At 39.5% G+C, this 27,387-nt stretch overlaps 1 protein-coding gene across 4 annotated transcripts in view; it reads left to right on the top strand.

Moving 5' to 3' along the window:
• Positions 1 to 27,387, top strand: part of DPYD (dihydropyrimidine dehydrogenase) — a 327,599-nt gene that overhangs the window by 10,233 nt on the left and 289,979 nt on the right. The window contains exons 1-2 of one of the 4 annotated variants that reach the window (XM_052666449.1): positions 1,297 to 1,444; positions 22,009 to 22,119. In XM_052666449.1, coding sequence (XP_052522409.1) covers positions 1,406 to 1,444; positions 22,009 to 22,119 — 150 coding nt within the window. In that variant the 5' untranslated portion in view covers positions 1,297 to 1,405. Of the gene's footprint in view, positions 1 to 1,296; positions 1,445 to 21,521; positions 21,543 to 22,008; positions 22,120 to 27,387 lie in introns of those variants that run through there. The other 3 variants (XM_052666448.1, XM_052666445.1, XM_052666446.1) reach the window with 3 other exon arrangements.

Genomic DNA, 27,387 nt, shown 5'->3' with positions numbered 1-27,387 from the left:
GTGGGTCAGGAGCACACTCACACTGACTATTCAGCAAAGCCAGTGTTAATGGTTACAGATGGGTGCTAGCAGTGCAGGGGCACTGCTCCTAGTTCTCCTGTCAACACTTCAGTTGGTTGGCATGGACAATTGTTCACAGGTGCTGTTCTGTGTTATGCTGAGAAGGACTGGGGAAAGTCAGCTCTTGCTCAGAACTCAAGGCCACAGCCTTATTTCTCCACATTTTATATGGTAAGCTGTCTCCACTGGGCATCTCAAAAGTGCTCATTTGTGAAGGTAGATGTAATGTTATTGTAACTACAGTTATGATTTTTTTTTGTGCTCTCTAAGTGGCACTCTCAGGATATGTGAAAGGAAGAAAATTAAAGTACCCAAAGACACAGTGATGCTACTTGCACCTCTTCAGCAAGTAAGAGTTTAAATTTTAAAAATATTGATAATGCTATAATAACAAAAAGGTCGAAAGTTAACTGGATAATATGAGTGCTGTAAAACATGTTGAGAGCTGGATCTGAGATTCTCAAGGAGAATGTATATGGTAAACTTCTTGGCACGCAAATCAAAGATTGAGTATGTACTGAAGTCCTCTGTACTTGTGAAGCTGAAAAAACAGCTCTGAAGTGCTTTGAGATCACAGGTGTGGTGCCTGGATGTACTGTCTGGAAACAGATGTGATCAGCTGTTCAGCATTTTTTTTTAATGCTGAATACTTCTGGTGTTGTAAGGCAGCAGGGAAGACAAACCCCTTTGCATACAGTGTTACAGTGGGAATGTTGTTTTTTTTTTTTCAGTGGTACTGTAAATATTGTCTTCGAGGTGTCAAACCACCAAACTATTGGAGAGAAGAGAATGTTTCAGAGTGCACAGGTGCAGCACCTGGCTACCCTGGGGCACCCCTTGGGCGCTGCTGCTGCGGGCCGGAGCTGTTCCCGGGGGCGCAGGGAAGGTTTAGTTCTCGCTGAGGAGGGGAAGGCTCGTCTTCGGCCGTCTCAAGCGCTGTTGGCTGCGACGTTCTTATGGAGGTGAGACAGCAGGCCCTCGACAGGCCCCGCCGGTGGCAATTCGCTGCTGTCCGGGGAGCCAGACGCGAAGGACGAGGGCAAAGGCGGACGGGCCGCGCGTGCCAGCTGAACCCGGGGCGCTGCCGCGTGCATGACGGCGGTGCGCGCAGCTCCGGCGGGGGCGGGCCGGGCCGCTCCTCCCTCCGCGGCCTCGAGGTGAACCCGCTCGCGGGGGCCGCCACGGCCCCTGCCCTCAGGGCGCCCCGTGAGGCGCGCGGCGCTGCGGGGAGGCCGCCCGCCCACTGGGGCGTTGCAGCCCGGGCTGCCGGCTCCGCCTCCTCCCGTGTTCCGCTCCACTCCGGAGCTGCGGGGAGCCGGGGGAAGGCGGTGGCGGTGCGGACAGCATGGCTCGGGTGCTGAGCCGGGACCCGGTGGACATTGAGGTACCCACTCGCCCTGCCGGGGCGGGCGGCTGTGGCTGGCGGGGAGGGGGCTCCGCCCGGCCGGGAGCGCCCGGCGAAGTTTGGCTGCGGGGAGCAGAGTCTCGCCGCCGTTGCGAGCTCCGTGCTTCCGCGGCTCCGCTCGTCGTGCCGACCCGGGGCAGCCCCTGGCTCCGCAGCCCCCGTCGGGGCGGCTCTGGTTCTGCGCGGCGGCGCCGCTCCGTTTTGCGAGAGGCGTCCGGGCTCGGCCCGATGTACGGGGCGGCTGCGAGCCGATGGGCGTGTGGGGGCGGTGCCTCCCCTCCTCCCAGCCCGACACTTCCCGCAGCCGCGTTCTCCAGGGTCGGGCCCGCGTCCCCGGGAGGAGGTCAGGTGCTCTGGTGCGGCGCAGCGTGGCTGAGCGGCGCGGGGGGGCCGCTGCAGTGCCCGCGGGTCTCTGCCCTCGGGTGCCCTTCTGCGAGCCAGGCTGAGCGCGTGGCACAGCGGGACCGCAGCGGCATCCTTGCTCTGAGACCGCGACCATGAAGTTGTGTGCGAGTTTGCCGAGAGTCAGCCTGCAGCTTTGGAACGGGGCCTGGACGTGGTCCGGCAAGAGATAGGGAAGAGGGCGAGTGGTTCAGTGGGTGCTGCCTCTGCTCCTGCCTGCTGCACCCTGCCTGTCTGTGGGCTTCAGCTGCTTGAGGGAGTCCAGCAGAAACACAGCAGCAATATTACCACTTGTAGCCGGCAGTCTCATCCTCTCTTGTGTGACACAACTTTTACAGTGGCATATCTTGAATCCTAAAATATTAGGTTTAGGGTGTACTGCTTGCTAAGGAGTCAGCATGTGTAAAAATGCACAGCAGCCACACTCTGGCTCGGGTATGCCAGTTTTATTATCAGTTTTCCTGAATTTTTATGCCCAGTCCATCCCCTAACTAAGCTACTACTCAGACCTCTGTTAACATCCTCAACACTGATACAAGTGGTCTGACAAACTGAGCTGTGGAATGGACAGGAAGAACAAACTTGTGGAAGTCCTCCTGGATGGGAGGGTGGCACTGTGGTATGAAGTTGGTGCTGCTCTATCAGCTCAGTGTTTTCAAAGCAGCTAATCTATGATTTTTCTTTGTATTGGAGTTCAGTTTTCCATTTGACTTTAGTAGTAAAGGCTTTTGAATACTTCTCTTGGTTACTTTTTTTTTTTTTAAAATTCAGAATATTTCGAGGATTGTTACATTGCATTTCTAGCTAAGTACAACTCATTCAAAGAATAATGAGATGTGGGATAACGTTTATAATGGTATACAGCACAGTGTGATTTAGAAGGTGGATATTGAGAAAGACCAGTGTTTTCTTTGCTCTCAGGTTACAGTTACAAACTTTGGTCAGCTCTTCATGGGTTACTTTTCTTTCAGTGCTCATTTCATTTGCCAAGAAAATGATGGCAGGCTACTTCTAACCAAACGTGTTGTCCTTTCCCCGTCTGGCTGATGAAATTTAGTCACTACATGATTTGTCTCCCAGATGAATATATCAATACTTACTAATAGTCCACTTGCGACTCTTATTTTCCTGCATGTGACTTTTTGGGGTAAAAAAAAAAGTATGTTTAGTATATTAGTATATTTTCTATAATAATGTAGTATATTTTTTCCTTGAAGTTGGGAAAGTGTGTATTAGTAAAACTGATATCATTGTAGAGAAACAATTTTCATAAAATGCCCTGTTCAGCTGTTATACTGCAGACCAGAAGGTGATCAAAACATTCAGGATTTGCTGCCTCTTCTCATGTTGACACACTTCTCTGCTCAATAACTAGAGTTCTAAGAATACTTACCTCAGCGATTCATATAATTAACGTATGAAATATGACCATTGTAGTGCTGATGCTACTTTTACGTGTTTATATACCTAAGGCCATATAAGAAGGCTGATATCACTGGCTCAAGAGGAGCGAAGAAGCTGTGCTAGAAGTTGCTAAAATCACAGCCAGTTCTCACACTGTTATAAGTAAATCCAGAAAGTTGTCCCTGAGCAATCTCCTTTTCCCTGGTTGGCTTAGCCAGTAGCTTCAGCTGCATCCTGTCCTGGAAATCCTTTGGCTGCTGTTTTACTGAAGGAGATAATGAAATCAGAGATATTGTTCTATAGATCTACTTTCTAATTCTGTAAGTCTAGGAACTTCACAATTAAAATATATATATACTTCGTCCTAGGTATTCAAAAGCAAAAGCCACCACCAACAATGAAAAGACCCATGAAACCCAAATAATTCCTTTCTTGTCAGTGTTTGCAAATAATCCAGGCATTATTTATGGGCCTTGTGCACACCTCCTCCAGGCATACTCTAGGAAAGCATACCTTCCTTTTTTAAGATATTTTTTTCATATCAATGTGTGCAAACCGTTCGCAATTATTTCTTTTAGAAAATTGAGGATTTTTTTTAAAGCTGTCAGATCCAGTACTCAGGAGTTAATGAACTGCTAAAACTACAAAATGCTGATTAGAATCTTAATTCAGTTTATTGAATTTGAGCAAGCCAACACAACTGCATATGTTTTCCTGATTGCATTCCAGTCAAAGTCCAAATTCACCACAATAATGACCTTTTTTAGATGAGTTCTGGACATTTTCAAGCAGGATGCATAGGAACATCAAACACTGCCCAGCAGATGACTGCCTGCTCTTCAGGGCAGTCTGTGTGTGTGGCTGGCAGGTCTTGGTTGCTGCACTCCTCCTTGTCCTCTCATTTGGTGGTGTTAGGATGCTGGTACCTTTCTGGGTCTTTGTTGACCACTCTATAGTCAGTTGGAGCAGGACTCTCAAGCTTCCTTGGTGAAGGCTCCTCCTTGCCACAGTAGAAATACTGTCACACTGTCCTCATCAACCTAAAGCACTGACAGCAAATTAGCAACCACCATACTACATACCTCAGTGTGAAACAGTATTATCATTCTTGTAGTGGGTGGAGAGAGGGTATGCTGGGGTTCCACAAATCCAGCATTGCAATGAATCACCTATTGCTGACATGTAGAGGGGTGGAATGCTGGAGAGTTGTAATCTCTTGCTAAGGTCATGTTCTGAGAGCAGTCTGTTGGTCATCTGAGAGTTACCAGGTTATGTTTATGGCATGTGTAAAATAACAAATGTCATCCCTATAGCTTTCTAGCTTTCTCTTCATTTGGCTTTAGAAAGTCTAGATAGCTTTTAAATAACGCCTGTTTGAAAAGTTTGTTGTAAAATTCATTTGCATACTTTTATTTGCCTTTATGTTAGATGATGGTTGCTTACTTATTGCTGTACTGCACTTCTATTTCTGTGATGGTGTCATAAATAAATTGTTGCCCATTGTGAACCAAAGCTTCACAAGATTCATTAGCTGCAGGGTAAAGGCAGAATTTCCTGAGGGTGCTCATCTAAGGGAGGACACAGGAGGCTCAGTGTCCAGGCTGGTAGGCTGTGATCTTGCTCAGCTGCTAGGCGCACATTGTTCTCTGAGGGCTGCTGATGGAGCTGCATGAGGTTATGGCCTGTGCAGTCAGCACCCCCTGAACTCTGGGACTGCAGCTGATCCCAGGGCTGAGAATGGTGGGAAATGGCCTGCTGGTCCCATGGTCTGTGCTGCTACCTACCAGGTGTCTTTCAGCCTGATGTAAGCTTTATTTTGTAACCTGCAGTCCCCGCACTGCTTAAAGCAGCAGACCTGACAGCAGTGAAGGTTCTTTTGCTGGGATATTTACTTAGCTTGTTCCTTCTAGTTCCTTCTTCCATCACTGTGAGAACAAGTTAAGCAAGTTTCCCCTGACATGTCTATTCTTCTCTAAGGTTAGATGGACTAGAAGTGTGAAAACACTGTGTGTAGCATAGGAAATGAAGCTACAGCTGAGAGCTAAGCCCTAAGTCCTGTAAACCGTAACTTAGGTAAGGGTTGAAAAATAAAGAAAAATGTAAGAATAAAATTCAGGAAACCTCTAGTAGGATGGGGAATCCTGCCCATCAGCATGGGCCTGAGAACTGCTAGGGAAAGGTTGTGAATAAATAGCTGAAGCTTTCTTTGATTGAGGCCAGGCTTTTATTTTAAAAGTGCCAACTGCTACAGTCTCTCTCTGTTTTGGAGATACCTGTCATTTGTTTGAAGTTCCATAATGAAGTTTCAAAGCATAAAATTATTTTTTAGGTAAATGCTTTGTAGCTTGCTATGATGATCAGATGGCTGTTCTTGATTGATAGCTGCATCTGCTGAGGGTCATTCAGTGAGGAAACAAAACTCCCTTTTTGTTTGATGAGTTTCTCTGAAGCTTCCATTGTGTGAGTGGCTTTGTTGTAATAGTCTCAGCTGAGTGGAACAGCAGTGACTGCATGATGGTCTCATAAGCTGTTATAGACCATGGTGATCAGGTATGTCTTGAACACCACAATGTACTCCTGAGGTGAAAGGCTGGGTTGGTGTGTGGGAAGTAGGCTTCTGCAAGTGGCACTTCTGGCCTTTCATGCTGCACATTCAAATCCTGCTGATGTTCAAAGACATGTAAATTCATGCCTCCACTGCAGGTAGTCTGCAAAAATTTCGGTGTTGAAATTCACTCAGGCCCTCTGAAGCAATGATATTGAAAGAAAAAAACTTTTGTTTTTCGTTGTTCTTCAGCCTTAGAATTTTACTGCTGTTCATGAAGTAAACTTTCAATTTTTTTCTACATTTTAAAAAATTTTCTTTTTTGTAAGATAACCGTAAGATAGCATTAAAAAAAAAAACCCTGCTATTTTCACCCTTTCTCGTAGCTGCTATTTATGAGAAATGCCTGCTTTGGTGAGACTTGTGGTAGTTTTTGCTATTGTGAACAATCTTGAAAACAAAAAGGAATAAATTCATTTTCTCTTTTATTACATGAATGGACTTCATGATGGTTTAATGTAGACTGGATGAGTGTTATTGTTTCTTCTGTCGGTGTTTCTGTAACCATGCAGAGCTGTCACATCTCTTAAGTAAGTGGAACTCTGATGTTAAGATGTGGTTCGTGGGGCTGAGTTTGTGCCTGGCTGCTGGGGGGAAGCATGGAGGAGACTGGCTGTCATGCAGGCAGTCTGTGGAGCTTTTGGAACTCATTTGCTTGCACCCAAGGTTGTCTCCATCCTACAAGCCAGTATGTATGTGCTATGCAATCTGTGTTAGCCAAAAGCACATGCTGCTGCTTTTCAGAAGAGCGTGTCTTTAAAAATTCGTTGTCTGTCCTATCATATACATTGTGGCCATGTCTGTAAAATGACCCTGGAAACACAAACAGCTGGCACCGACCTGGGGACACGCTTCTGCATAAAACATTGAGAAGAGCTGGAATCACCGCTGCCAGCAGAATGGGGCTGCGCGTGCCCTGCCTGCTGTGCTGCACTCACCCTTTGGCAGCACAGGGCTCACATCAAACTAGCTTTCTCTGCCTCTCTGGTTGCTTGGCAACCTCCCGGCTCTTATTAGCATATGATTTCTATGCCTTTTTTATTTCATCAGTGCAGTGTTACATGCGCTGCTCCCTGCCCTGTGCTGTTGCCTTTGTGAAGAGCAGGATTTGTGCCTCTATGTAAGACTTGGGCAAGGATGATTTGGAGTTAGGAAACCTTTGGCTACAGATGTCTTAACAACTCGGAGAGTGGCATTTGTGTGGGCATGTTATTCAAAATGATTCATTTTCATTTGCTATCATTTTTTGCGTCAAGGGCAGAATTCTTGTGGATCAGAACAGCATAAATCTCTGGCATCCTTAAACATAGAGAGCGTCAGCTTGCTAAATGACGAGAGGTCTATGCAGATCTTGGTGGTCTGTATGCAGTTCAAATGTGGTGCCATAATTGAAGATGAAGTTAAAGAATTGAGTGGTGGAAATGAAATAAATCTTCTGATTATCTTCTTGCAAGGAAATAAGAACACTTTGCCTTCAAATTGTCTGGTTGTAGTTTATGAAGTTAGAGGAAAATTGGACTGGGTCTTAAGTTTTAACTTCAAATTGTGTTTGTTTTTCTTCTCATAGATTGCTACAACTATGAGGAATGCCCAAATCTCTTTTGCTGTTGCAAATGACAAAGAACATAAGATTCAAGTTGACAAATTGCTTTAAATATCAGAGAACACTTTCATTACTAAAAATCACAAAACATATTAAGGTTTAAGTGACAAAGTGAGTACATCTGGGGACTACTTAGATCAAGATACGTATAGTTTTTCTTAATATTAACCTTACAATAAGCTATTACATAGTTAAGCTGTGGTAGAGTCACCATCCTCAGCCCAAAGGGATCAATCATTCTTGCAAGTAGTAGGAATGCAAATCTTTGTAAAGCAATTCCAATGTGAAGAAATTACTTTCTAACTTTCCACAGCTGCCTTACAACACTAGACGACCACATCATCTGAATGAGTTTCTTGTCTATATCAAACCAATAAGTGCATTTGTGAGAACTGACCTCTCACATAACTAAATGATAGGACTAGAGGGAGTGGCCTCAGGTTGTGCCAGAAGTTCAGGTTGGATATTAGGAAAAAACATTCTCTGGAAGTGATATCAGGCACTGTAATGGGCTGCCTGGAGAGACAGTGAAGTCACTGTCCCTGGAGGTGTTCAAGAAATGTTTGAATGTTGTACAGAGGAACACTGTTTATTGGTGAAATGTTGGTAGCATGTGGATGGTTGGACTGGATGATCTTGGAGGTCTTTTCCAGCCTTGGTGATTCTGAGTTCAGAGTAAGTGGTTTAAACATTGATCAGCCTCAGGAAAAGACATGAGAAGTCTCAATTGGCTTAGGCATCCCTGACTCCTGCACAGTAAGGGTGTTGGAGTGACTTTCTCTACAACTATAGGATGGGCAGTGCTTGGGTAGTGCTGCTCAGGACAAATACTACCGGACCTTTTGGTGTGTAACTTCAGAACAAACAGAATAAACCTCTTGTTTGGAGGTGGACTGAGTTGGGCAATTTCACTTCTGCCCTCTGTCGTAATACTTAGTTGTATGAAATACCTGGTCTCTTACTCTAGTCACAGATACCTGTTGAAGCAGATGTCAAATTTTGAGTGTTTTTGGGTCCAGCAGAGATATAATGATATAAAAATGGATGAAGCCTATGGATAAAAGTATTTTGTGTTTTTAAAAATGCTTCCAGTATTTATATGCATGTCTACAGAATGCTTTAATAGCACAATAAATATTAATATGTGATGACTGTTTTATTAGTAAATTTAAAGCGATAAACACAACGAAGTCCTTGAAAATACCATCTCTGCTCAAGCCAAGGTTCAATTTTATTTTCAGTATGACATTTGCTGCCTGAAGTATTACAAGTGGCTTGACCTTAAAATTACGTTTCCTTTAGTTCATTGAAATGATTGGCCTTTCCAGTCTGACTTGACATTGGCAGCACAAATGGGGGAAGACGGACATGCTTGCCTGTGACTTCAAGCTAATTAAAAAAATATCTGTTGTATCTAAATATTTCTATGTAGATAGGATGGTAGTCATTAGTTAAAAGCAATCATGATGTATTCTGACATTTTAATTTTGGGTTCAAAACCAATTACATATGTAATTAAAGGGAAAACTATCCAGGCAGCCAGACTGTCTGATTTACACTCACTGTGCTGGTGTGTGTAGGTTTTTAACAGATGTACCTGTGCATGCTGCTTTGGGAATGTGGAAATGAGGTGTAAAAATTGAAAGCTGCTTTGATAACTGTTAATCTCTTCTTCCCAGCGATGCTCGTCTTTCAAGTATTGGGCAAATGAGCAAAATAATTTGCTTTGTATTTATTATGGAGTTTGGACTGTGCCATTTTCAGATGGTTGCATTGTTGTGGTGCTTTGTATATTAATATATTACTGCATGGTTTTCTTATGCTCTTGTGACTTAAAGTATCTCTCAGGTTTTATTTAAATTTAACATTCTGTTGGAATGAGTTATCCTGGTTAGGATTTGCTCAGCCAATAGGACATCTCAGTGACTTGGAGTGAATGCAGCACTGCTGGGTTCTAGGCGGCTCCTTCCAGCTACAGCTGCTGGCTCTGTACTGTGCTCTCCTCCAGCCCTGAGAGGTCACTGTGTTGCTCAGCCGCATTTCCAGCATTTGTTACAGAATGGTGCTGTGCTTTGAAGGGGAAACTTTTCAGTCTTGAGGTGAAAGGACAGAAGTGAGGATGCGTCTTTGTGGGTGTGGAGAAATGGGCTGATGCGTGGAGGGATCCAGGGGGAAGGAGAAATAAAATAGGCTCTTATCTGCAAGACTGCAAGCGAGCTATCGCAGAATTTAACAATTGCAGCATTTTCCTTTACAGGCTTTGCATCATTAACATCTATGCTACCATCTAGCTCATTATAAAATGCCTGTTTTTGCCTTGATTCTGAAGGGCATTGTACAAAACCTCTTTCCATTCTGCTCTTAACAATAAGACAGCTCCCCTCCCATCCAGGCATGTCTAGCATCTATGCACAACTCCAGAATGCATGTGTAAAAGTAGGGAGAAGTGTTAGAATAGGCTATTAAAAATGTAGACCCATAATGTGATTAAAGAAGATTGGAGGTATAAAAAGAGGTTTTACACCTGGAAGTTATTATAGTTATTTAGATTGAGTGAGAATAATAACCAATTGTTTTCTAAGATGTATGACACATTTATGAAAAACCTTGAAGGATAAATGGATCTTTTTAGTATGCTACTTCCACAAAGGACTCTATGAATAAAATAATAGTGAGAGAACTCTCAGTGGATGCTGAATACTGCTAATTGATGAAATTATTACTTATTACGCTGCAACTGAACTCTGCTTAGAAACACTATTTTCAGTATGATTTTTTTGAAAATGACAGCTGAAATGTAAGAGGCTTTGTATTGAAAATGAATAGTGATAATTTCTTGATATCTTTGAAATGAAGGATATTTCAATGACAGTTAAAACTGAGAAAAGTGATTTTTTTTTTTAAGTACTCAGATCATGGAATATTGCTGTGAAAATGAAATGAACTTTTCTGAAATCAATAGCATAGAGTTGATATGGATTTATGAGGCATTAAAAATTCTTAGTATTCTTATTTATAATGAAGCAGTCAATTATTTGTGTCAGCAGTCTTCGTATTATGTCACATGTTAAGGTTAGAAATGAGGTTTTTGAGATAGAATTTTCCTAAATGCAATGGCTACACTCTAATTGTAAACTAAATCAGCGTTGAAGAAGCGCTCCATCACTTACTGCTCAGGGCAAGAATGGGAGTGAGTACCAGATTTGCCACTGATTTACTGCTGACAGATTTCAAACTGGCTGATCTTATTTTTCTTGGTATGTCATTTTAGGTCCCTGTATTGACTCTCAAGGAATGTTTTCAATAATTTGTGTGAGAATCTGTGTATTGCATGTGGTGTAGTATTTTGGAATATAACTGTATGTGAATACAGGATCTGATTTCAACCTTGATAAATGTATTCATCAGTTTTAGGGGTATAATAACTCCATCCCTGTCAATATCAGCAATTTTCTAACTCTGAGGGGCAGCATCCTCTTGTATGAGTTTGAACACACACTTACGTGTGTGCGTGCTGATGGGAACATTTTGAGGTGGGTGATTAGAGATTATTCCCAGACCTATGAATTCTGCTTCTGTTTTAACACCATGTTTGATAATGCCTATTCTTCGGTTCCAATTAAAAATTCAAAATTCTAACAGTTTTATGAAGCTTGTACATAGCTCTTCTAAACAGATGGAAGTGAGAGTAACAAAAGGCTTTGGGAGGGAAAAAAATCCAATGAGATAACCACACCAGAAGTTGGTCTAGAACACTGGTGATTAAAAGCAGGAACGAGTACAGCAGAGCAGAAAAAGACAGAAATACTATCCACTTAGAAAATCTCCAGGCTGAGTAAATGCTAGCATTTTGATGTGGCAGAGGTAACTGATACTACTGACTGAAGGGCCAACTCTTCTGTCGGTAGGGTAGGATAAGAAAAAGTTTTCAGAACTGTGAATTATTCACTCTCAAATGAAGCTGTCGCGTGCCTGCTTTCAAACCTTGGCACTGGGGAGGAGGTTCTGTCAGATAAAGAAGAGCAGGAAATTACCTAAAGCATTTATCTAAAGATTACCTGGGTACTTTTCATTCGTATAATTCCTAGTATACTAAGTATTGTTGCTTATGCTGCAGCTGTTTCTGTTACTCTTCAGTATGTGCTGTTGCAAACTACGAAGAAAATGATGGTGATCTGAGACAAGGGTTCTGAGACGTTTCCATTCTAAATGAATGAATGAAGCTTTGGGGTATATTATAGTCTAGGGTAGTCCAGGGGAGAGGGTTTTGTCTTCTTAAAAAGAGAGGAATTATTTTTTCTGAAGATCCAGTGCTTAAAGTCTGCCTTTTAGCAACTGGAAATTCAAAGCTTTAGAATCATTACTGTACATTTATAGGATAACTGATTGTGTTTTTATAATTTAGAAATTTATAATTTAGAAACTATAAAAGTGATAATTCTTCCCCATTCAGAGGTCTCATCACACAAATGTAATTTGGCTTATTAAGTAAGATTGAAAAATAATGCTACATCAAATGCTCATCATAAAATGCTTAAAATTTTGCCCATAAGAATGAGACAAAGTAGGGTAGATCAGAACCCAAATGTTTGCTGTCATATTTTGAGATTAAGCACCTTAATTGGGTTATTCTGTTCTTTTTAAGAGTATCACAACTGCTTCTCGCCCACATGTTCAGTAATGTTTAGTATCAGATTTAAAAAATCAAAATGGTTGAATACAAGTGAAGAACTCCAAGGAATTTTTTTCTTTTTCCCCATTATCAATACATTTTTGTTGTCATCTGAAATGCGTGTAGCACCTTATTTATTTATGGAGTCATATCATATGGGATTTCTTTGCTTAACGGTGACTGTAGGAATAATCTGTAGCTCTGCATAGGAAAACAGATATAAAAAGGAAAATTTGGCCACAGTGTCCTCCTGCCTTACTTGCATTGGATGCCAGTTTTTATTCCTTGAAAACTGTGTTGTTATCGAAAGTCTGAAAAATAGTTTAATTTGTAGCCTCAGGTATCAATCTCTTATTCCTTGTAAACAATTATCAAACTCCTCATGTTTTGACTTTGCTTCTACAGGCTTAGCATTTCCTTTTTGGCCAAATACTCTTTTGTATGCACAAGATTACTAGGAAATCAGTAGTGAAACTACAGTAGTGAAGCTGAAAGCATCAGTTTGGTATTTTACCATTGCATTAAACAGTTGCCACTGAAATTTTCTCATTTGCTGCTTCTTAGTGTTGCAACAGATTTAGAAAGTCAACATAGATATGCTTGGCACACTGGTGTAAGTATAAAAGCCATTCACAGATGCTTCAAGCAGTGAATGTACTAGTTCTTTCGCATGTGTATTGTCACCATCATCCTTGCATTTCAAGTCCATTTATTGGACTTTGAAAATCACCTTTAACAAAGTTTTCAGAACATTACTTCTCTCAGCTGAAATTAGTTCTGCTGTTTTTGCCAATGATTAAATTTAAAGCAATAATAACTTTAATGCTAATTTCTCTCCTATGATCAAAAGTCAGCAGAGCATTCACTTTTCATTAACTGACATGTCTGCAATGTGAGTTTGGTCTCTCTGGTTAAGCAAACAAACACCTGTAATTGCAGTTGAGCGGAGGTTTAATCTGAGGGGTTCAATTGTTGGGATACAATGGCTTATTTTTGGTTTTGGCACTAAAGCTATTTACAAAGGCAATTGAGCTTGTCTTCTCTATCAGTTGTTTTGTCATCTTGCAGGAAAGTGAAAGTAGAATGTAAATGTATGTGTATGGTGATCTTATGGACTTAAGATGACTCCCTGTATGAGTGAGCAGTTATAAATGTTATTTAGTAGTCCTTGAATAAAACAGCAATTGCATAATTCAGTGTGCTAGTGATTGAGACATAGATAAATATAGTGAGGAAGCAAAAAAAAAAAAAACTTTTTAGACCTTTGAAGTAAACTTAAAGCTTCAGAAAAAATATAAAGAGGGAGGATATTTTTTTTTATCAGGAAGATGAAGAAGGTACCAGGTTGTGGGGGCTATGGCTGTGCTTGCTTTGAAAGAAATAAATAGCGGTGAAGGAGCCAGAGTTGGCTGTGATGATGAGTTGATGTGCTTTTTTTTTTTTTTTTTTTTGCATTTATTCAATCAGTTGGATGATTAAAGATTATACAGTTCATGAGATAAAATGTATTAAACGGTTAAATGTAGGCTTAGAAGGACAACTGCACTAAAACTTAAACCTGAAAAACTAAACACTTTTAAACCTCTGAAAACTGTGCCCAGCTATGCCTTCTCAGAATTTGATGTGGGAACACAAATAGCTTCTGATATGGTGTATTGTTTATGATGTGAAAGTGAGGCCTTATCACAGAGCAGGGTGCTCTGGAATGACCTCAGGTCTGAGGACTTTGGATTGCGGTGCTATAACATTGAGCCCACTTTAATCTGCATAGCTTTTAATGTGTTGAATATATGAATAATTCACTGAATGCTGGGATACTACCTGGATACTTAACTTCAGGCACAGAGGGTGAGTATTCTCTTCAGTTTTCTTTGTGAGGGTCAAGGCACTTCTGCAGAGATGAGTTATGTCAAGGCAAGCGCATGCTGAGCTTCCAAAGGAGTAATTTACCACCCAGAGCTCTGCTAATAGAGAACAGTGTTTGTTATCTATGGGAAGCAAGTAATGCTTATGTTTCCCATTTTAATAAACCTCTTATATTTTACAGTAGTACCTAGCATAAATACAGTACTGAGGTGGAGAAATCAAGTTCTTAATGTGAAAACTAATGTATCTGCAAAATTAGGCAGACTGTGCATGTGGTTGTGTATATTTCTTCTTTGTTAATTGCTGAAGCATGAAGTTTGCTTGTATAACGAAGTTCCGGAGGTATTCAATATTTTGTTAACGTAGGTATATGCAAAAATAAGTCTTCACTGATGAACTCACTTTTGATGGTGATTTATAGAACTACTCAATTTAAGAGACAGTATTTATATAATGCGCATTTGGGTGAAATCTAGTGGTAAAAATGGTAATGCTGCTTTCTACATAACTGACACTGGATCTAGGACTGCACCTCAAAGATGACTGCACACTCTGATGTTATTGCTATAAAGTAAAACTACTCTCACTACAGACCACAGGCTGTGTGAGGAAAGGAAGATGCCAGGAATGAGTTTGTTCTGATATAAAAGCAGTCTGTCATATGGGCAAATGTAAAACTACTTGGAAATGTAAAGAGGAAGATGTGGCATCTAATGGCTAAGTTAAGCCAGTGACCAGTGCGGAGTTAGAACATGCTTACCATAAGGTAATGCACTGACATCAAGTTCTTGATCTTTTTTGAGTCTCTGAACTCATGAGGCTCAGAGAAGAAATAAGTGTTGTGATTCAAAGTGGGATGCTGTCCCAGATATGGCCTGACTGCCCTGCCCAGTGTGCTGCAGAGCTCAGTGCCTGACCCCAGCCCCTCCTCAGCCTCGCTTCATCTGCCTGCAGTGTGTCTGCTTTGCTGGCATGAAACATGGTCAGAAGCTGTTTGTCCATCCAGGAAGGGAACCCCTCTTCTAACTCTTTGGATGCTGAGGACTCTTATTTGAAGATAGAATGGTAATATAAATTATTGGCCATGGAAAATTTTACCTGAGGAATTTATCCTGGTTTATAGAGAGGATTGTGTCTTGCCACACTGTGATACATTATAATATAATGCCTTTGTCCGTACATGCAGCCATTTGTCTTAACAGAAATGTATCTGGTAACGCACAGAAAAAAATTCTGGGGGGTTTCTCTCAAACTCCTTGCTGTCTGGGATAATTTTTGATTCTAGATTTAGGGATGTCTGAAGGTTGACCATGATATTCCCATGTTGTTTGTCGTAGTTTTCCATTTTGTCTGACTTTATTTGACATCGTCATCTCACAATTAAATCAGGCCTGACTAATGTGAAAGCACATTGTTCTTTTTTGAAATATCTCAAGAAGTCATCCAAATGTCTAAGCTGTATATTATCTATATATTAAGTAGATTATAACGTTTTTCTCATTGGTTCAAGACTTCCATTAAAAAAAATACAAATTTGACACAAATATTTGTTTGAGGCACTCTATTGTATTACTCTTAATCTTAAAGGTCCCTTCCAACTCAAACCATTCTATGATACTATATAATAGCAGGATAGAGAAACTCCCAACTTTCCCCATGTCCTCAGATAACAAAAAATGATGTAGAATTGGCTTCTAGAAAACATATCGTGACTATTTATTTTTTTTAATCTTGATTATCTTTTAATATTTTGAATTGTTTTTGAACTAGGATGTTTCCTTGCTCATTTGGTGGTGGAATTTCTACTTGGGGGTTTGCATGATGGCTGAAGTGCTGCATCTGTTAGTGCTTCATGCAGCTTTCCTGAAGGCCTAGCAGATGTGAAAGATAAAGTAAACTAAGCAATGCAAAATGAGGTATTAGTAGATAGAGTCATCTTTTTGTTAGCTGACAGAATTCTTAAATACTCATTATTCTGGGTCATTCAATCTCATGAAAACAAATACTTCTACTTCAGGTTATTTGGTCTTTCACTGACGAGCACTTAATAAAATTAGCTTCATGTACTAGAAAATAACAGGAGAAAGACTCTAGTTACTTGCTTCTGTCAGTAGTTCAACACTTGCATAGCTCTGAAATTAATTGTTTAGTATGCTCATTACTCTTAGAAAAAATAAATATGTTCTCATTATGCTCACTTGGTGAACATATGTACCTTGCAATACATTTAATGTTACTTGCTGTGAGGAAGATTACAACTCTTTTTAAGGAAATTGGGTAGATTAATGGAATGGGGTGGGTTAAATTGCTCTCCACATGCATTCCCTAGTATGCCTAGCCCAATGCTGAATTTTAATTGATATATATACATATAGGCTGTTCTGAATGTAATGCCTCCTATTTATTTTAATGAAAACTACAACAGATACATATAGCTATTTGATAGAGCAAATTCTCAGTGATAAAACACTATTTTTCAACACAGTCACTACCATTAGCTATTCACTTTCACCAGTGATAAACAAGAGCCTGCAAGCTGTGGTTGTAAAAGCCTGCACCAGCACAGACATGACCCACTGTTTCACTCACAGCTGTTATCTAAGAAGATGTTGTCCATACAGTCCATCTTTCAGACAGTCCAGCCAAGATTAGCAGTGTGTTCCACAGTCTTCAAACCGGTATGGGACCTGGCATTGTCATGTTGCAAGAAAAAGGTGGTCTTCTCTCATCTGACTTTGGAGTTTGAGCTTTCGCCTTTGTCCTTGTCACAATATAGTGGTCAGAGTTGATGGCTTGTCCAGTTTTCAGGAAATTGAGAAGAATCTGCCCCATTTCTACCCCATAAGACAGTGCCCAGCACTTTATGCAAATTTTCAGATTCGTCCCCCTGCTGCCATTTGTCATACAGCCACAATGTAATGGAATATAGGTGAGAAGGTTCAACCTCTGTAACCGTACCACCAACATCCACCTCTGCCATTGTGGGCCAACATAGTAGGAGGCATTACTTCCAGAGCATCCCTCATATAAAGCAGTTTAGCTAAGGATGCTCAGTAAAGCAACTGGAGTAAAATAAGATACAACCTGTGTATTGCAGGGGCTGAACTGAACTTTATGGTAAAATGAACCAAATAGTGCTTGAGATCAGATTTATGCTCATGTTTTGTATATGAACAGTTGCATTTTCAGTGACTTTGTTATGGCTTTATGCTCATTGATCTATGGTGAGCCTCAGCAGGGGCTGTTAATAAGAAACTTCCCTGTGTGCTGGAGGAAGTGGACAGAGGCCATGAAAATAATTCTGTCTTATCAATAAACCTATACAGTTTTAGTGCTGTGACCTGTGCCAGAGCCTGAAGTGGTCTTTTTTGGTCCCTATTCTACCTTTGATTTACCAGTTGCAAAAATGAGGATCACTTAGGAATAAATACTCCTGATGTAACTCATTGGTGTCAGCTGTAATTCTTCTGGAGACAGAGAGTAACCTTTAGTGTTCAATTTTTAACCAGGCTTTCTGTTCTAAGCAAGAGCTAAGGTCCAGGTGACTGGGATGTCTTGCTAGGGTTGTTAATTTGAAAAAGATGTGGAATACTTCAAAGCTGAGTTTGGGGGGGGGGGGGGGGGGGGGGAAAGAAGCTTTAAAACTCCGTAAATCTTACAAAGACTGTGCTAGATGAGTAGGACTTCTCTAAGACTGCCTTGAAGGTACTGCGGTCCCATTGATGATGTAAGTTGTACTTTCTTAACACTGTTGTCTGAATTTGGCCCATGAAACAGACTTCAATCTTAGGATGTGGGTTTTGGAAGATGGAAGAGCCTTGTGTATTTCACACTTATCATTGATATGTTAACTTGTCAGGAACAAAGGCTATTTAGCCTCAGTGCAATATAATGCTATAGGAAAATGTATGCCTTGGTAGTAGAAGTGGCATCATTCTATAAAAGACTGCAATCCAGTTTGAAAGCAGAAGCAAGAAGAAAAATTTTCCAGGAATTTATCTTAAGACAATACAGAAGAAAGTCTGCCTTTGTGTATGCACCGTGTTTGTTCATGGCAGGACTCAGAGCTCAGGAGTTCAAGCTAAAGAGCGCATTTCCTGTTACTTGTGAAAATGTCTACAGAAACTGGGCCTCCTTGTTCTCTCACTCACCATTTTCTACTTGTTACTGTTTTTCCCATCCTTCAGTTAGGAAGTTCAGTAAGAAAGCAGGAAAATATCGCTCAAATCTTTTTTTTTTTTTTCCCCTCATGTCATGCTAGAACATCATCATCTTTGGAAGTCACATCCCCTTCTACCTTTCCCTACTTGGCATTGAAACATTACAAACGAGCGTTGTGCTTCTAAAACTTTCCATTTTTTTCTGAATATGCTTTTAATTAAAGATCAAATTTAATTACAATAGCTTCTTAAGATTTTCAACTAAAAGGATGACTTTATAAGATGGAAATAAGATAGCTATGACACTTTCTAATGAAATAAATATCTGGTGTAGAGAATTATATTAATACTGGATTACTGCAGGACAATGTGAAATCTGTCTTGAATTATCTGGAAATGCTGCACCAGAAATAAGACTCCCAACAATAGAATGTGTTTCTATCCCAAGTGACTGCCTTGAAATCACTTATTTTGGAGTAATATTAAATCAAAGACTTAAAAAAATTACTCACTGAAGTATAACATGCTGTTTTAAAAGCTTCTATATCCTTTTCGTTAATAGATGATAGTGAAGATTAGATAACTTTTTTTCATGTGGACTTGTTAATCATAGCCTTTAAAGTAGAAGCTAAGCAATAAACATCTAATGAATAGTTTATGGCAAGTTTTATTCTTTCTTAGAAGCAGTGTTGGCACAGATCAACATAAACCATTTCTTGTTAACTTCTCAAAATTTAAAAACGGTAGCTATGACTTAAACATGCTACATGGACGTTAGATATCAGTAGTTTATAGTGCTTAAGTTAGTTAACATTATTCACAACAAATACCTTCCATTCTAGAAATGAATATATTAGAAAATATTAGAATATATCAGAAAAAGAAACTACTCTTTAGTATTTTTAGGTTATCTTACTATTGTAAAAGGCATGAAAGAGCAAACTGTCATGGATGATTATTAAATTCCTTACTGTACTGGATTTTGAGTGAATCTGTAGAGGCAGTGTTCTAACTCATCTGTGTAAATAATAGAAGAATACTTTGGTGATGCCAGTAACTGTCATTGTGGTACAAGGCTGCTAGTTTAACTCCAGTGTGCATAGTGTTCAGCTTTGCCAAGAGGGTGCACACAATATGAGCCATATTTCTGTGTATTTACAACCCTGTTTATTTCTTCATCAACACAGTACCTAAACAGATTTCTGTGAAAATGCAGCAGCTTTATGCTCAGATTAGCAGTTATTAATGAAAATGGATTTGTGCCTACTTTATTTTTATAAGTATAATCACCTGCACTAAAAGTAAATATATAATTTATTGGTACTCAATGACTAGTCAAATAGCATCTTAAAGCGAGGTCCAGTCTTCACAGTACTCTAAAAAGGGATGTAGTATGTATCCACCAGCTCCGTTTCGGAGTTTGAATATTGTCTTTACAACATTGGGAAAGATCAAATGACATCTGGCAAGAGAGAGAGTTTTTTTAGCAGAATGTGTGGGAGTGGGACAAGCAAGATCACAGATGCCCGGATAATCTTACCTTTTCTTACCTCTAGATTTCTCTCCTGTTCTGATGGCCAGCGTATTTGAAAGAACAGGGCCTCAGGTTTCTTTTCTTGCACTTGCAATTTATTTTTGTTTAGCTAGGCGCATATATTGTTATTGCAACAGTCCCTCCAGGACTTTCTTCTCAGTAATTTTCCACTTATTGGCTGACTTACCTCAATGTATTTGTTAAATTTACTAAATGTCTGACTAGCCATAAGCTGCTGAAAGCCAACTAGGGAACTGAAATGAATAGGAAGAAAATACCCTCACTAATTTTCCTTTCTGACAGTTAAAAAGACTCAAAAGCATTTGCATTACTTTTCCATTCAAGCAGTTAACTTCACTTCTGAGTTATTTTTAAACATCAGGGACTTCTAGCTGAAATAGTCACCTAGGTCAGCAATCCCAGATTTAGGCAGTATATTATTTAAGTAGTGGGAATATAAGCAATTTTATGTTGTATATGTGATTTAGTATGTTCTTAATAGTGTGCCAGTTTTATTTCAGATTTAATTCTGGAACATACTGGACTATGCAGTCCTTTTGGATTTCTGCAACTGTTGCACTTGGAGCCATACTCCTGTTGCAGAATTCCAACAGGAGCAAACATATGGGGATTCTTCCGTCCTTGGCTTGCCCCACCATTTGTTCCACATTTTAAACCAACTGGTGCTGTACCCAGTGGAGTACATCTGTTACGGTTTATTACTAGAAATTTGCAATTCATTTCAGAGCTTGCTAAAATAATTATAATATTCATGGCTAAGAGTACTGCATTAAGCAATTACAAAAGATAGTAGGCAAGATTTTGCTCAAGTGCATGCGTGATTCAAGAGCTACTGTCCAGTTTGGGTGGTTTGGGCACTCACTGGCCTATCAGCAGCGAGTCAGATGTGCTCTGACAACTGAGTTTGATCAGCTTGAGAAATTAATGTAGCAGCAGAGATGCTGTAAGTGACATCCCTTATGTGAATGTCCCTGCTCTGTTTTAATTAAGAATGAAAGAAATTAGCATAAACCACCACTGAATGCCGTTGGTTGCCACATCTTGCCTGAGATATTCAACTGGGGAACACCCAGAGGTGGAGCAGAACTTATCCTGCTGGGATAATGGAGCTGCATCTGTAAGCACCTTCTTAGAATGCTACCTCTTTGCCTTAAAAAGCAACAACAACAAAACAACTCAAACACAGGGAGAAAAAATACACATCTAAAAACCCAAACTACATAAGCATCAGTGCTAAATGCAACGCGGGTTGCTTTTTCATCTTTATCACCCACACAAGCAGATGTACTCAAGTGAACTTTTAAAATCAGGAAGCGTTCTGATATACATAACCTATCGCATTTGTCAGTTTCTGTCTCTAGCTCTATAAGTCAGTCTTGCATGTCTTTGATGCATAGCAACAGTGAGTACACCTTATTCACTGCAGCCTAGATGTATAATGCTAAAGTGGAATCTTTTTAAAGGAAATCTTACAAAAACCAATTTCAAAAGTTACAACAAAGAGTATGCCTGTTTTGGTTCCCTATCTTAGATCTGGTTCTTGATCTGTCAGTTGCATACTGTTCACAATTGCCCTTTGAATTATACGAGGTCAGTTTTGTACAGAAACCTGTCATTTGCCTAAGCTGAAGAAAAGCTTGAGTTCCAAAAGGCTGACTTAATTTTTCAAGTTACTCTTTAATGAAAGACATTACAAAGTTCAGTGTGCACATGTTTTCTGACTACAACTGCCACTTAAAAGTAGTGCTGTATTCCAGCACTTGCATCCTTGCAAGTGAAAACATTGAAGAGAGGAAGATTTGTAATGAGGGTAACTTATCAGGTCACCATGTGCAAAAGCAAGTTCTTGTATAGGAAAAGCTGGAGGTCCCACTGTTGTGATAAAATGTGTAAAAACAGCACGAGTGCTTTAAAATCTTTTTACATATTTTGCTTTGCTGTACACTTTTTATTTGGAGCATTATAATGAAGTAGAATCACATGTTTCCATGTAGCCTAGGTTAGAAACATTGGGGAGTGGAAACTTATCATAGGGATGGCTGGCTGCTGGGTGTAATGCTGCTTTATAGATATCCAAGGAATGCCTTTTAAATGTTCAGAACCAAGTATTGTGGAAAATGAAAATCTAAACAGATTCCTATGACGTTATGCTAAAATACTGTTGTTCTGGTTTTACATAGCAGTGTAAATAAATACTTGGTGTGATTTAAGAAGCTTCAAATGTATTTTTGGAAATTCAAATCTGTTTTTTTGTATTTTCTCTTTTCTTTCTACAGAACCTCCTAGCTTTAAACCCCCGAACGCAGACTCATGCAACTCTTCATTCAACTGTAATGAAGAAACTAGTCAAGAAGCATTGGAAAAGGAATTCTGACAAAAGTTGTTCTGTAAGTAGACATTTATTATTGCATCTGAAATATGCAACAAATTATTGAGGCTGGAATCTCAGTTGCATGGGAAATTCAAACTTGAATTTGCTGTGGTGTTCTGTAGCCAAAGTTATCTTCTAGTTCTGCTCCTGCAGATAAATTGTGACTGGTTGTTCAGAACCAGTACATGCCATACATCTTTCTTTTTGGGGGGGCTGGTACATCTTTGAAGCAACTTGTTTTCCTCTTGTTCTGGAGTCGGATCAGCCTTGAGCACCTGTGATTATGGCATCCAGCTCACCACTTCCCTGAGCCCTGCAGGGCTGCTTGCTCTGGGTTGCCAGCATTGGCTGCCTTCTTCCCACTCTGCGTGGCTGCTGCCTGCTTGCTCCTCTTGTTTCTGTTTCCCATGAGTAACTCTGGGAAGAGTAGCACTTCTGTTGGTTTTCTTTCCTGAGAGTTATAACTATTCATTCAGTGCAGAAATATGGAAACAATACACATTTATATGTATGTGTAATATATATACACGTGCCATATATATACATGAAGATGTATATATTTTATAAATAAATGAAACTGGTATTAACACAGTTTTCAATTTCTAAATTTTTTACTTTGTATTTTTTCAGGAAATAGGTCTTGATATAAATGTATTTGCATTATAAAAGGGCTATAGTGTTTAGAATTTCTGCCATTAAATATCACCTTTTTCTTTCTAGGTATTTAGTTTCCTAGTCTCAGTGTGATATTTGGCTAAATCCAATCAGACATGGTTGTCTCTTTGATCTCTTGGCTGATTAGAAGGTCTGTAGGGCTTTTAAGGTATTCCTACAGATTCTGTTAGATAATCCTCTAAATTCAGAGGAGTGAAGTCCTACTTCCAGAGTACTATTTCTGCATCTCTAAACTGTTTCCCTTATGTATACAGAATTGTGATGTGTTTTAATAGTGTTACCATAACACTTTCTGCGACTAATTTGGGTCAACTTGAACCTAAATTTTTTTTTTAAACAGAATTTTCTCAAAATAAAGAACTCCAACAAATATTTGCGGGAAGAAGCAACCTAGGATATCCTTAGTATTCCAGCCATCCTCTATTAATCATGATTCCTACCTTTGTAAAATGACAAGAATCTGTGTTACTGTAGCTAGCTTTCCTATTTTCTTATTTGTTAGTTTAGGTTTTTCCCAGTTGTTACAACAATAACGTAAAGCTTGGGTTTGTGAACAGGGTTGATTTCTTTAGGATGTCCAGTGCAGTTATTGCCCACAACTGTTTTGATGTTGTACAGGTAGTTGAGCTGCTCAGTAAGCAGCTCCTGGGCAGCTGCAGTTTACATACTGATGTTTTCAGGTGGCCTGAAATCAATACTGAGCTTGTGAACTCCTGTGCTTTCAGAAACTTTGATAAGAGGCTTAGGTATCCATGCGGTAGGGGTAGCAGGCACCTCTGCAGTTACCTCATCAGCTGTTCCTATGGAAATTATTCATTACATAGTTGGTTGAAGCTCCAGTTATAGTGCACGTATATATCTTTCTGATGAATGTGCACACATTTTCCAAAGCTCGTAGCCTTCAAATTTGTTACTATCTCTGACTTCTCCATTTGATCTTTGTACTTTCAGTTCATAAAATCTGAATATTTAAAGGTTTTTTTGGTAATTGAAAGTGCCTAGCTTTTTAGAAGCTCCCTATCTTCCCACATTCCTACTTCTAATTATGTGTACCCTATTGTCTTCAAAGTTTTTGAAGCCCTAAGTCCTGAAATTATTGGGCCGTGCAAACAGCGTGGATCTTGAGGTCATAGCTAGTCTGTATGTCTTGGCTGAATTTTGATTCAGAAGAAATTCTGAACGTCCTCCAATATAGCGTGATGGTATTTCTTAATTGATTTACAATCTATGTAGATTGCTCTGAAAGCAATGACTCTTATGTCATAGAATCATTAAGGTCTAAAAGAAACCACTAAGATCGTTTAGTTCAAGCATAAATCCATCACCACCATGCCACTTAGTGGGACACCTACCTGTTACTGCATGGAGGACTTCAAGGACGCACCTCTGCTTCATATGTGCTTCCATGTCAGACACCATTTTGTGAGGCTACTCCTTTTCCGCCGTCTGTCACAGGGCAGCAAAATGTAATGGAGTAATGGTAGGAAGGTTCAACCACTCCTGCTGTTCCGCCAACATCTCCCTCTTATGACGTGGGCCAACATCATAAAACAGGGGGCATTACTTTCAGAGCAGCCCTCGTAAGAATCAATTTGGTTTGGAATTCTGCATTACTGCATGCAGATCTGTGGGGCAACGGCACTTTTACATTCTCCAGGTCATCACTGATTAGTAGGCAAGAACAACCAAATGCTTTCCTGGCCTTGTATGAAAACTATAATGTAGGAAAGGGTATATAGAACATAATTCTTGTTATAGTCTAAAAAACCATTGGCAGTAACAATTGTGCCTCTTAATGGATAGGTCAGGCTCTTCTGAAAGACCACAGAACGAAGTGTACTACTTTGCATTTCCTTAAAATCTGAATTTGTCTTTTAGCTTTGGATTCTTTTGAAATGTGGCTGATGCTGTCTTAGCAGAATTACTGTTACAGGGAAGGTGGGAGTATGAAAATACAAAACTAATTAAATTAACAGCTCTCAAAACTCTGAACAAAAGCTGCATCTGCTGAGGCATGCACATAGTGACTTGGTAATGTCTAATGTACTTCCAGATGGCAGACTTAAATATTTCTTCAGAATAATTATACGAGTGAAATTTTAACTCCTCGTCTGCTCTGAGACGCTTTTGCCCATTAAATGAGTTCTGAAGTGGAAACTGAATGTCAGTGTTTTTCATCAGCGCTCTTCAAGGATGGCCCAGTTACACTTTCAATAAGTGCTGTTGTTTATTTAGTGTGTTTAGCAACCAAATTTTGTTGTAAAACTGATTTATTGCTGTAGATACACAGTCATTCAACATCAGAAATTTTGTCAGCTTCAGATCAGAGTATATGGGTCACCCTTGGTAGCAATGCCAAACCTAAACATTAGCTCTGTTGACATCTTCTGAGTCATACTGGAAGGTGGCATAAATTTCAGGAGCATGGCTGGGGAAAAAAGATCACTTTGTCAGAGGAAATCCAAGGCAGAAAAGTTCTGAGGTGCTTATACTGACAGTAGATCTTTGGAAAGGATGGTAAATTTAGGTCACAATAGATCATCAATTTCATAGATAAAACCTGAGCAAAGGAATGAATTGTGGATGCTGTGAGTTTTTGATTCTGGTGATACTTTGATTTCAGGATTTTCCTCAGCAATTCAGGATTGTTTTAGATATCAGATTTATGTTTCTATTTATGGTTGCCATCTTGCTGTTCTTCAATTTTGGTAAGCATTTTATGCTTGATGACTACTCAGGAGCTAGAAGGGCACTTACTGTGCGCATTTGCATGGCAGCTAGCACCATGCTGAAGTCCTTGCTTGTGATTAGTGTTTCTAAGCATTATGGGCTGAATTCTGCTTGTATGTGTACATGTGCAGATTTGTGGCTTTTGTACAATTTTATAGAAATATTATAAATTCACTTCTTGCTGGGTAATTCAGTAAGGTGTTGTATTGCAGCATTTTTTTTTTAAAGAAAGACAACTTGTGGTACCTACTTAGTGTAGAAGATGATACAAACCTATCTATATTTTCAGAATTTCTTTGGATTCTGCTTTAAAAAATAATAGTAGAAGTTGCTCCAGATGGAAGAGTTGGAAGTATTTCAACTAAAAAGAGACAAAGGAAATGGAGTTTAAATTGGTTTGTAGCTAATTGCCATAGCCTGTAACAGTATTGATTTTCTGGCAGTAGTAGCATTGTTCTTTGTCCTTACATTTGCTAAGCCTGATCAACATTTTGCAACATGAACTTTTCTTTCTTGAATAAAACAACTTTTAAGCTCAGCTTTTTTTTTTTTTTTTTTTAGTGACATCACTTTGGGACAAGACTCTCTCATTGTTCTGTAGTTCGTTCTGGCCATCGAAGAGAGCCAAATTCTTTGCTTTGTCTTCTGTGCAATGTTATAATGCAGCTACCAGATTGGTTTGTGCTGAGATCTGCGCTTAGCTGTAAGATGCAACAGATCATGTTGCCCTTTAATTTCAGAGGATGTGTTTACTCCCTTAAAAGAGTAATGATTACAGGGTAAAATTTCAAACTACTTTTAATTTTGGCAGCATTTCAGCGGCTGTCACTGTTGCATACGAAAATCTGTTTTAAAAAAAACAACCCTTATTTAAAGTACAAAAAAGTTCACTTGGACTGTTTGCTATACAGATGTCTGTACTCGTATAGGAAAACACGGATATAAATGATTATCTCACAGCTATGATCAATTTGTTACCCTTAAGTATTGCCTTACAATTAGGTGGGAAAATGTCATGTGATTTTTTTTTTTTTGTGCCCAATCAGATATCACTGAATAATTGAGTTAGCAGTTCTCGTGTAACTGATGGGTGGAAGCAGAAATAGTGCAAATTGCAAAAAGATATGAAGCCTGGTTCACCAAAGCCTAAAACCAGGAACCTTAATGAATAAATACTCAATGAATAATTTGGCCATTTCTAGACTTGTATTGATGAAAGAGTATATATTTATAAATAAAAAATATTCTCACATATTGTAAAATAGAGAATGCTTATTAACAGAAATCAACTCAATTATATATATAATCTAAATGTGCAGTTTACCTTTGCAAATATTTATTTTTGTCTTCATTGCATATGAATATATAAGCTTAGCTCTTTTCTGAATGGATATACAATGGCAGATGTCTCTCTAATCGCTGCTCTATTCAAACATTAATTGGTAGAACATATGTAGAAATCTACTAGTCTGAATAGGTGTGGGATAGCAGCAGTCTTTTTAATCACATCACTATTCAACGACTAATTGGTGTGATGATTAAGGGACATTAGAGGGAGCACTTTGACATCTGATTCTTTGAACTGATGTCTGCTCAGACTGCACTGTATTCATCATGGCCAGGCTCATTTCTTAAATAAAATACTCTGATTCCCAAATGTGGAAAATATTGCATTAGGTTCTATTGAGGTGATTAGGGAATTTGAGAATGATTCTTTTATATAACTAGTGATTGACTGTATATGCACAAACTATTCATATGAATAATACATGGGTTACTTTGAGTATCAGAAAGAGATAAGAAGTAACATCAAGAGATTTTCTCTTTTCTCACAGTGTCAATAATTAAATATTAATATACATTTTAAAATGTACCAGTT

Source organism: Tympanuchus pallidicinctus, unplaced genomic scaffold (genome assembly GCF_026119805.1).
Source record: "Tympanuchus pallidicinctus isolate F22 unplaced genomic scaffold, pur_lepc_1.0 scaffold7, whole genome shotgun sequence".
Lineage (NCBI taxonomy): Eukaryota > Metazoa > Chordata > Aves > Galliformes > Phasianidae > Tympanuchus > Tympanuchus pallidicinctus.
This window is presented reverse-complemented; position numbering and strand designations above follow the sequence as displayed.